Source organism: Manis pentadactyla, chromosome 9 (assembly GCF_030020395.1).
Source record: "Manis pentadactyla isolate mManPen7 chromosome 9, mManPen7.hap1, whole genome shotgun sequence".
NCBI classification, from domain to species: domain Eukaryota; kingdom Metazoa; phylum Chordata; class Mammalia; order Pholidota; family Manidae; genus Manis; species Manis pentadactyla.
In genome coordinates this window covers 45,649,696-45,660,689 of record NC_080027.1, presented here as the reverse complement: position 1 = coordinate 45,660,689, position 10,994 = coordinate 45,649,696, and the positions used below count along the sequence as shown (strand labels likewise).

The window sequence follows — 10,994 nt, the reverse complement described above, 5'->3', positions numbered from 1 at the left end:
TTGTGTTGCGCCTAACCAACCTTTGAGCTCCTGAAAGCAACAAAAATGTTCTATGTGTTTTTGTGTCTTAATAGTACACAGAAATCCTAGGACATATTGTGCTTCCTACCTGTCCAATTAATAAGCAAGCAATGTTTGAACAGCATGATTTATATTTCAATATGATTACTGGATCATATGTTACAGTCTTTAGAACCCTTTACCACATTAGCACAGCCGTGTGTGCACACCATGAACTACAACACCCTGGATCCAAAAGATGCATGTCCACAGCACACAGCCATTGGAAGGAGAATCTAATAAAGCTCATGGCTAATTGTTACACACATGAGCAACCCAGGTAGAAATCTTGTCCTTTTGAAATGTACACAGGACACAATACAAAAGGTCACCTCATCTAGAGAAGGAGAGAGAGAGAGGCAGAGATGGAGTTGGAGACACAGAGATGGAGAGACAAAAAAAGACACTGATGTGGTCAAAGGCTCACAGGGAAAGAGCCAATTAATGACTAGAAGCATCTTCCCTTCATTCACGAAAGAAATGCACTCCTATGTCCTTGTCTCCGATATACTCCCTTCTGTGGAAATGGAATAAGAACACATTACACAACACAACCCACCAAATATCCACAGATGTATATTCAAGAATACAAAGTCATGATACAATAACAGCTGTACTTATAGGAACATAAATTTCTCACTTTAGAACCTACCCCCAGGAATGTCTATACTTTGGACAAAATAAGACAATGTGTATGGAAAGACAGGTGAAAGGGACAAGGAGATTCCCAATGGAGAGGTGAGAGAAAGAGAAACTTAAAACGAAACTGAAGTTTTATTAAAGAAAGTGTGATACCTAATTTTCTGAGTTTAGAAAATAACTCATCAATGTAAGTTTCAGGCTATTCACCTTTTATTGCTTCAGAGTGAACTTCCATTAGGAATGCAGAGATCCAGTGTCCCTACCACCCTTTCCTCAGTAACCTCTGGATTCCTTGCTTGATCTCCTGGGTGCGCACTCCATAAACAATGGGGTTGAGGGCTGCAGGGATGACGTGGTGGAGGACATTGAGCAGGACTGGCACCTCAGCGCAGACCTTCTTCTTGGCCACATGTGTGAGGACGAAGACCAGCAGGACGGTGCTGAAGAAGAGGATGAGGATGAAGTGGGAGCCACACGTGCTCAGGGCCTTGGCCACAGCTCCCTCTGCCTTGAGTCTCAGCACAGCTCTCAGGATGAGGGTGTAGGAGAGGAAGATGAGGATGAGGTCGCATCCTAGCAGAGTCCAGCCTCCAGCAAACTGGTACATGCGATTGATGGTGACATTATCACACGAGAGCCTGGACACAGACATATTGGCGCAGATGCAGTTCTCAATGACGTTTCTCCTGCAATAATGGAGCCGTGCTGAGAGAATGGGAATAGGCATTGTGAGAAGGACATTCCTGGCCAAAATAAAAATGACAGCCTTGGCCACAAATTGCTCATTGATGATGGACAGGTACCTCAGTGGGTGGCAGATGGCCACATAGCGGTCATAGGCCATGACCATGAAGGTGCAGGACTCCATGGCGAGGAAACTGTTCATGATGTACATCTGCAGGAAGCAGGCAGAGAAGCTTATGGACCTGAGGTCAAACCAGAAGATGGCCAGGACCTTGGGGATGACGGTGAGGCAGAGCACCATGTCCAGCACGGAGAGGAGGCTGAGCAGGTAGTAGTACATGGGCTGGTGCAGAGAGGCCTCCATCCGGATGGTGACGAGGAGGGTGGCATTGGCCCCCATGGCCAGGAGGAAGAGGAGGCTGAGGGGCAGGGACAGCCAGAGCTGCCAGCTGGGGGACCTGACAAAACAATTCAGGAGGAAGTCTGAAATCTCAGTGGAGGTGGTGACATTGTGTTGTGTGGTCATACTTTGTCATGTATTCCTACATCCTTCTTCTGGGAATCTGTAATTAGGATAAAAATTGGCTATTGACTACACAAACATGAATTTCCAATAATATGCCTTTCCTCTGTAAACTGTGTGCGTCCTAGCAGTTTATCCAAAGTAAGCAAATGCATCTGTTTATTTGTTGTGCCATGCTACTGGGGTATTTCTCTCATTCTAAGCAGCATAGAGGCGTGAGGTAATAGCATTTGTTTATACATGCTTGATCTGTTCAAGGCTCAGTTTCAATGTAATTATATCCTTGCATATAAATGTAGAAACTACTTTTTGTGACAGGTGAGTCTAAATTTGTACTTCTGAGTTTCTTTCTTTTTGTTTTTTAATGCACACATAGGCTACCACACCTGCAACTTAACTCTAACAGTATATACTATAAGTATCAGAGCCAGCACAAAGTGGCGCTCAGAAGAGTATCCCCCACTCGTTTTGTCACCTTCATTCTGTCTTTTCAGCTGTATTTACTTTGCCTTAATTAGAGATTTAAAATAATTATGGAACTGAAATTAGTTATTTGACGTTTCATCTGAAAAGTATTTCAAGTGGATAGGTATGGAATCCCCCTAATACTTGTTTTCCCCTCTGTTTATCAGCTCTTCACTTTTGTAGGATTCCTAATTTCTGGAAGTACCTTTAAAAGGATGATGGCCAATTTTGCCGAGTTTTGGAAGGACCATACCTGCCGTTAAACCAGACGGGAAGGCAGTCATTCTGCTGGCAGCTGTGGGAGGCTGGCGACGTTTATCTTTATACTCCTGCCCTCTTCTGTTTCCCTTTTCAAGCATCAATGTCATGGACCAGGTGGGCAGTCCCCTGCTTCCAGGCACTGCTTTAATGTTGGCATTGCTTTCTATCACTCAGCCTTTTCCCCTGGCACTGTGGGACGTAGCAGAGCCACAGAACTGAACAGGGAGCTGTTCTTACTCTCGAGGAGGTAAAGCAAAAACCTTCTTGGGAACAATGGGGAATCATAAGAACAAATGACAGGGTCTTGCGCAAACCATTAGGACAGGATGGGGAGGACTGACTAACTTTGACATGGGCGTAGGTTGGACAAGAAAGATTGTACATAGAGTGATGTGGTACCCTCATTTACATTAAAGGTGAAGGATCCTAAGGTTCTTCCCCTGATTGTGAAAGGGTCCAAGGAAGGCTGTAGCTTGGCAAATAGTATATAGGTCAGGTCTTTCTGGGATCCTTCAAGTCATGGAGTCCATTGTACCTAAATCTGTGTATATGGACAGAGTCTCTGTTAAAGATTTATTTTGTGGGTTAGAAATTATTTTTCATCAGGAGTATTAGAACTACGCTGCTTATTACTCATTAGTCTCACTAATGTAACATAAAATTATGTTAGGTTTGGAAGTCTTACTACTTGCTGGGAACTATGCCCAAATATTCTAAGACTTTATCCCATTTGATCATTTAACATCCTATGAGATATATTATACTATTGGCACATTACAAACAACGGAAATTATATCTCAACATCTTAACCGTCCAAACTATTTTACCCTGATGCTAATCTTGCCTAATACCGTGGGATGGATTGGAGTAATTTCTAGGATTCCTTTGGACTTGATAAGTAATTCTATGAAAAGTGTACTTTCCCCATCAATTCTATTAAAAAGGAAGCAAACTTCCCCCTGGACACGATTAAGAGTCTTGACAGGGACTCTGATGGAGGAGAAATAATTTTGGAGTGGGGTCAGTGTGGTAAGGAAGTTTGCATAAAATGGTATATGGAGAGTGGACCAATATTTTCATACCGTTAGAAACATACTATTGTTGGTATGTTTCACTCAACAAACACTGAGCTACCCACTGAGCCCTAGCAGCAGAGCATGTGAGAACACATAAGTCTTTCTTCCTCTGTCCTTTTCCAGTGTCAGTCTGCAATCAGAGCTTTCCACGGCACCGTCTGGGCTGAGGACCTAGAGCTAATGACTGGCTGGTTGTAGAGAGGGACACCTTGAAGAAGCCAGAGATGCTGAAGGTCAAGAATAAAGCAGAGACCCTATAGCCTCCCAGGCTTTTCCCCGGGTTGCAGGGAAGGTCCACAGCGCAGCACTGTGGTATTCCTGTGTCCAGGGGTCCCCCCAGCTCCACAGAGTTCCAGAAGAGTGACCTGCAGACCTGTCTCCCAGTGTTGTGTTGGACATCACTGCGTGCCCCCAGTGACTGAAACCTCGTGGATCCTATGGACATAATTTTCTGCTTTTGGCAGCAGTGGCATTTAGAAATTCCTTAGATAGAGCTGCAAGCTGAGGAACTACTTTCTGAGCCCCTCTGATCCCCACCTGCATCCTCTACCCTCAACCTCTGAAGTGAACTAGAGTAAATTTAATTCCAACTCCAGGAGTGAAATATTTGTAGGCAGAGTCTTTGCCTGAAGTCTCCTAAATTCCCACACTCACAATCGAGAACCCCAATGCTCTCACTGGGGTCCAGATGATACACTTTCCAGAGCTCTCCCCCCCCACCCCGCATTATTCTCCTTTCCTAGGGACAAAGTCCCACTTCTCTGCATCTCTGGCAGTGCCAAGCAAAGTTCAGAGAAGGCAAGAGAATGTCAGATGTTCTCATGGTGCCTTCTGACCTGAGGGAGGCTGCAGGCTGCACGGCCCTGTTTTCAGCCTGCTTTCGCGGTGCCAACTCCGGAATGGACAGGAACGCAGCTCCTGACTGAAGAGCAAGCTCTCTCCTGTCTTCTTGCTAATGATGGTATAGCTGGATCTCAGGTACCTTCTACCCAGGTGTACTTTCGGAGGGTGTGAAGCACAGGCTCTGGCTCCACTGATCCTGGAGTTTTGGTTAGGTCCCAACGTATCTGGGGTATTTATTACTCTGGAGCCTAAGGGATGTCTCCCTCTAGGAACTTCTCCATCCTTCCTTCCTTGAACTCAAAGGATCCTCCTGGGACAGACAGTCAGGCACATTGGAAAAGAAAATGATTTCCTTTGTCTCTAAAAGAAAAAAGCCCTTTTAATTTAGCCCTTTGTTGGCTATGTGTCCTGTAGGGACTTAGTGACTCTCCTAGGTTTGGGGTCTTATATCCATTCACACATGTTCATACTCATTTGCACACCCACACTCAGAAACTTCCATGTGTGGGCTTCCTCTATGTGCTTGTTAGATAGCCTCCCAAATCATGCTATTGGATGGAGCGATGTTAACTTATCATGACTTCTGTTATGGCATTGCAATGATAAATAAGCAAGAGAGAATTACTGAGAAAATGCACTGTAATTTTCAGAGAGAAAATCCTGTAGTAATTTCTGCTACAGTGAAAGATTTTAAAATCATATTTATATACATGTGGAAATTAGGAAACATGATTTGTTCCTTATTTTTTATTTTCACCTTGAGCTTCATGTGAATCATTCATGCTCCTCAAGTTATCGAAAACGCACCATCTGTTTCTTTAAGGTCCTCCCATATTTTGCTCTATTGTTTATATCTTTTTCTTCTGCATGTTCCAACATTGCTGCTATTTATCTTCCCTTGAGCTAAATGGAAACTGTAGGATCCCTTCCATATTTCTTTCTAATTAATCTGCAATGTGCCTGTTTAGGTATATATTCACTTATTTGTGGTTTTGGCATTAAATTTATAGAACTGTCATCAGGTTCTGTATCTGATACTGTTCTATATTTTCAGTTAAGACTAAATCTTAAAAGTCTGCCATGTTGCAGTGTGTAAGTCATCTTCATTATTGACTGCTGTGCAGTTTCCATTCTGTGCATTTTCCCTTTCTGTGTAAGTAGCTAACAGCATGTGATCTAAGATGAATTGTTACCAGAAATAATGTTACTGTCAATACTCTGGTCCACCTTTACTTATGGACCTCAAGAAGGTACATGTGCAGGAACTTTTTTTAGTTGTGGCATATAAAAAAATTTAACTTCACTTGGAATTTCTCTCCCAAATATATATAACCCCACTGGAAATTTCTGAAGTTTCTTTATTTTTTACATTCTTTATACCATTTGATGCTTGTCTTTTGAAAACTGATGGATGTAAAGTAGCATCTCATTATTTTAATTTTAATTTCTTCTGACCAGGGAGCATCCTTCATATTCTGTTTAGCCACTTTTGGTTTTGAAGCTGTGAAACCATAAGTGTTCACATACATGTTCACATCCCTTTCCATCTTTTCCTATTTATTTTTGTTTTTTCTTGCATATTTACAAAATCTCCTTGCAAAGTTTAAACACTAGAGTCCCTTGTTGGCTTGATTTTGCTAAGGTCTCCTGTAGTCTGACATGTATTTGCCAAATTTACTGTGTGCTGTCCATTATTCAATGGAAATCTTTCAATTTGATCAAGTCAAATTATTGTTCTATTAATGGATTATCCCTGGAGATCTTATTTCGGGATTCCACAAGATCACCAAGGTGTTTCTGTTTTGTTAATGTTTGTTTGATAATATTTTAATAATAAATTTTCTGACACAGGATTATTGCATGGGTAAAATTACTTTTACTTTTTTACTGAATGAATATTTTGATCGTACTGTGTAGAAAGCATTATACTATGTGTTAGAAATACAGCACATCAAAGAATATTTTCTGCCTCCTTAGGAGAAGGAGACCACACTTACAGCTACTTCAAGAACCACACTAGAAGCAATTATCATACATCTTCTTACCGTGTCATATTATTCTGATTGTTACCTGATATTTCCTTTAGTCCTCATAACAACCTAGTGAGGTAGAATGGGGTGACGTGGGGAAAGGGGAAAGTCAATAAAGAAAAGAAAGAAAAATTATAAATTACACCTAAGAAAATTCTTTGCATCTGTGTTTTGTGTGGGTTTCAGCCTGTCTTGGATACTGATGCTGTTAATAGAAACGCCTAGTGTCACTCACCTGGGCCCATACTCCTTGCAACAGCCTTACAGACATTTCTCCAACCTGAGCCAGTGTTGAGGCTGAACTAGCTTTGTGGTTTTTCCTGTGATTCCTAGACTCACATTTTCTGGATATTTATCTGAGGCATGGGAAATGAAAGCGATATGAACAAATGGGTCTATATCAAGCCAAAATGTTTCTGCACAGCAGTGGAAACCATCAGCAAAATGAAAAGACAATTTATTGTATGGGAGGATATATTTACAAGTGATATATCTGATAAGGGGCTAGTATCTAAAATGTATAAAGAACTCATAAGCTCAACAGCAAACCTGAAATAACCTTATTTAAAAATGGTCCAAGGACCTGAACAGACATTTTTTTCAAAGAAGACATGCAGGTGGCCAACAGACACATGGGAAGATGCTCAACATCATCAATCATCAGGGAAATGCAAATTAAAACACAATGAGATATCACCTCACATTAGCCAGAATGGCTAGTATCAACAAGATAAGAAATAACAGCTTGGTATTTCATCTAGAAATTCTGGCGTAATTATGTACTTATTTTTGATTAATATTTTAGAAAGCAGACACGTTTTCTGTGGGTTGTGCTGGTCTGATGAAGTGCCTCCCTTCTTCAATCCCATTTTCTTCCGTATGTCTTCAGTTCACAGGATCGTGTTCCTGCTTTGGTTCAAACTCAAGTTCCTGTTATCATATTCTGCTTAGTCCTTCAAATTCTCTTGTAGATTTGCACCCCAGCCTTCTGCCTAATGGCCATAGTATTGGACCTCTGCCTTAGGTGCTCCTTGGCTATGTCCTTCCTATTGGCATATTCTGCTGCTGTGTTGGGAGAACTGTTATGAAATCTATTGACACTTTCCACTGCTTCTTGGACTCCTCTTTCTTAGAGGTTTAGAGCCTTTGCAGTTATAAGCATGGACCTTGAGTATGTTCCTCATTGCTGCAACCCCAGAACCATAACAAAACTTTGTCTATATTTGCTGTAAATGCACACTTGTTAGACAATATGTTAGATGTTGGCCTCAAGGGCCATTATCATTCTCTGTATGCGATTGATGATTGGATGTCCATATGTAATATTGTTAAAAGTGGTTGATATTTAGTATTTCCTAAGAGGTAGTAGTCCAAATTTACCTTAGAAGCTACTTAGTACCTTAGTACCTTTATACACGTAAGATGTTCCTCTTGGTGTTCAGTCATGCACACTTGAAACCAAGCCATTTAAATTATTTTGAAATATTTGAGAGAATGAAATTTTGAGGAGTTCTTTTTCAAAGGAGAAAGTAAAAGTTTATCTAGGTGTTAACCAAGTTGGATCTTGATAGACTGCTTTTTATTTTCAGAAATGTAATTCAATGTTAATCTAGAATATATGCTTTTCAGGTATTGCTTTTTATTATGAGTATATGTTTATTTTTCAAAGAGTAGCTCATAGTGGTATCCAAGAGCAGAGAAATGAAATACCAATTTATTTTTCTTCGCTGTGAGAGGGAGGAGGAAAGAAATGGGCAGAGCTTTGTGGAATGAAAGCTTAAGTTGGTTGAGGATGTATGTGAGGTGCTTTATGTTAAGACCAAAAGACCCAGACTTTGGGTACAGTATTGGTAGTAGACTATGGAGAGATTTTGCTTCCATGGTCAAAACAGGGTAATACCCTTCTAAGTTATTACTGAGTCACAAAAGCTTACGTTTAGGAAGGATCTGCTAAAACAAATTGTTCATAGAGGAGTAATGTGAAATACTATGAGACCAGCTCTTTTGGGCCTAAGTACTGATTGTTTTAGTTGTGTAAGACTAACAATTAGAACCTTTGACTCTCTATCCAGTGATTTCTTATGTTGCCTGGTACCTTACTGCCCATCATACCTTATTCCATTCCTCATTCTCACCTGTTGAGAGGACTGTATTCCAAGAACTCTTATTGTGTTGCGCCTAACCAACCTTTGAGCTCCTGAAAGCAACAAAAATGTTCTATGTGTTTTTGTGTCTTAATAGTACACAGAAATCCTAGGACATATTGTGCTTCCTACCTGTCCAATTAATAAGCAAGCAATGTTTGAACAGCATGATTTATATTTCAATATGATTACTGGATCATATGTTACAGTCTTTAGAACCCTTTACCACATTAGCACAGCCGTGTGTGCACACCATGAACTACAACACCCTGGATCCAAAAGATGCATGTCCACAGCACACAGCCATTGGAAGGAGAATCTAATAAAGCTCATGGCTAATTGTTACACACATGAGCAACCCAGGTAGAAATCTTGTCCTTTTGAAATGTACACAGGACACAATACAAAAGGTCACCTCATCTAGAGAAGGAGAGAGAGAGAGGCAGAGATGGAGTTGGAGACACAGAGATGGAGAGACAAAAAAAGACACTGATGTGGTCAAAGGCTCACAGGGAAAGAGCCAATTAATGACTAGAAGCATCTTCCCTTCATTCACGAAAGAAATGCACTCCTATGTCCTTGTCTCCGATATACTCCCTTCTGTGGAAATGGAATAAGAACACATTACACAACACAACCCACCAAATATCCACAGATGTATATTCAAGAATACAAAGTCATGATACAATAACAGCTGTACTTATAGGAACATAAATTTCTCACTTTAGAACCTACCCCCAGGAATGTCTATACTTTGGACAAAATAAGACAATGTGTATGGAAAGACAGGTGAAAGGGACAAGGAGATTCCCAATGGAGAGGTGAGAGAAAGAGAAACTTAAAACGAAACTGAAGTTTTATTAAAGAAAGTGTGATACCTAATTTTCTGAGTTTAGAAAATAACTCATCAATGTAAGTTTCAGGCTATTCACCTTTTATTGCTTCAGAGTGAACTTCCATTAGGAATGCAGAGATCCAGTGTCCCTACCACCCTTTCCTCAGTAACCTCTGGATTCCTTGCTTGATCTCCTGGGTGCGCACTCCATAAACAATGGGGTTGAGGGCTGCAGGGATGACGTGGTGGAGGACATTGAGCAGGACTGGCACCTCAGCGCAGACCTTCTTCTTGGCCACATGTGTGAGGACGAAGACCAGCAGGACGGTGCTGAAGAAGAGGATGAGGATGAAGTGGGAGCCACACGTGCTCAGGGCCTTGGCCACAGCTCCCTCTGCCTTGAGTCTCAGCACAGCTCTCAGGATGAGGGTGTAGGAGAGGAAGATGAGGATGAGGTCGCATCCTAGCAGAGTCCAGCCTCCAGCAAACTGGTACATGCGATTGATGGTGACATTATCACAGGAGAGCCTGGACACAGACATATTGGCGCAGATGCAGTTCTCAATGACGTTTCTCCTGCAATAATGGAGCCGTGCTGAGAGAATGGGAATAGGCATTGTGAGAAGGACATTCCTGGCCAAAATAAAAATGACAGCCTTGGCCACAAATTGCTCATTGATGATGGACAGGTACCTCAGTGGGTGGCAGATGGCCACATAGCGGTCATAGGCCATGACCATGAAGGTGCAGGACTCCATGGCGAGGAAACTGTTCATGATGTACATCTGCAGGAAGCAGGCAGAGAAGCTTATGGACCTGAGGTCAAACCAGAAGATGGCCAGGACCTTGGGGATGACGGTGAGGCAGAGCACCATGTCCAGCACGGAGAGGAGGCTGAGCAGGTAGTAGTACATGGGCTGGTGCAGAGAGGCCTCCATCCGGATGGTGACGAGGAGGGTGGCATTGGCCCCCATGGCCAGGAGGAAGAGGAGGCTGAGGGGCAGGGACAGCCAGAGCTGCCAGCTGGGGGACCTGACAAAACAATTCAGGAGGAAGTCTGAAATCTCAGTGGAGGTGGTGACATTGTGTTGTGTGGTCATACTTTGTCATGTATTCCTACATCCTTCTTCTGGGAATCTGTAATTAGGATAAAAATTGGCTATTGACTACACAAACATGAATTTCCAATAATATGCCTTTCCTCTGTAAACTGTGTGCGTCCTAGCAGTTTATCCAAAGTAAGCAAATGCATCTGTTTATTTGTTGTGCCATGCTACTGGGGTATTTCTCTCATTCTAAGCAGCATAGAGGCGTGAGGTAATAGCATTTGTTTATACATGCTTGATCTGTTCAAGGCTCAGTTTCAATGTAATTATATCCTTGCATATAAATGTAGAAACTACTTTTTGTGACAGGTGAGTCTAAATTTGT

At 41.9% G+C, this 10,994-nt stretch overlaps 2 protein-coding genes across 2 annotated transcripts; both read right to left on the bottom strand.

The window, feature by feature from the left end:
• Nucleotides 1–961: 961 nt before the first annotated feature.
• LOC130684715 (olfactory receptor 56A3-like) lies at nt 962–1,912 on the bottom strand. Its single transcript, XM_057506615.1, has one exon. It carries the CDS (start codon nt 1,910–1,912, stop codon nt 962–964), a length of 951 nt encoding a protein of 316 aa, XP_057362598.1.
• A 7,800-nt stretch (nt 1,913–9,712) lies between these two features.
• LOC130684714 (olfactory receptor 56A3-like) lies at nt 9,713–10,663 on the bottom strand. Its single transcript, XM_057506614.1, has one exon. The coding sequence runs from the start codon at nt 10,661–10,663 to the stop codon at nt 9,713–9,715; it is 951 nt and encodes a 316-aa protein (XP_057362597.1).
• Between the last annotated feature and the right edge of the window lie 331 nt (nt 10,664–10,994).

Coding starts and splice junctions, on each gene's coding strand:
- LOC130684715 (XM_057506615.1), bottom strand. CDS start 1,912: ATGACCACACAACACAATGTCACCACCTCCACTGAGATTTCAGACTTC.
- LOC130684714 (XM_057506614.1), bottom strand. CDS start 10,663: ATGACCACACAACACAATGTCACCACCTCCACTGAGATTTCAGACTTC.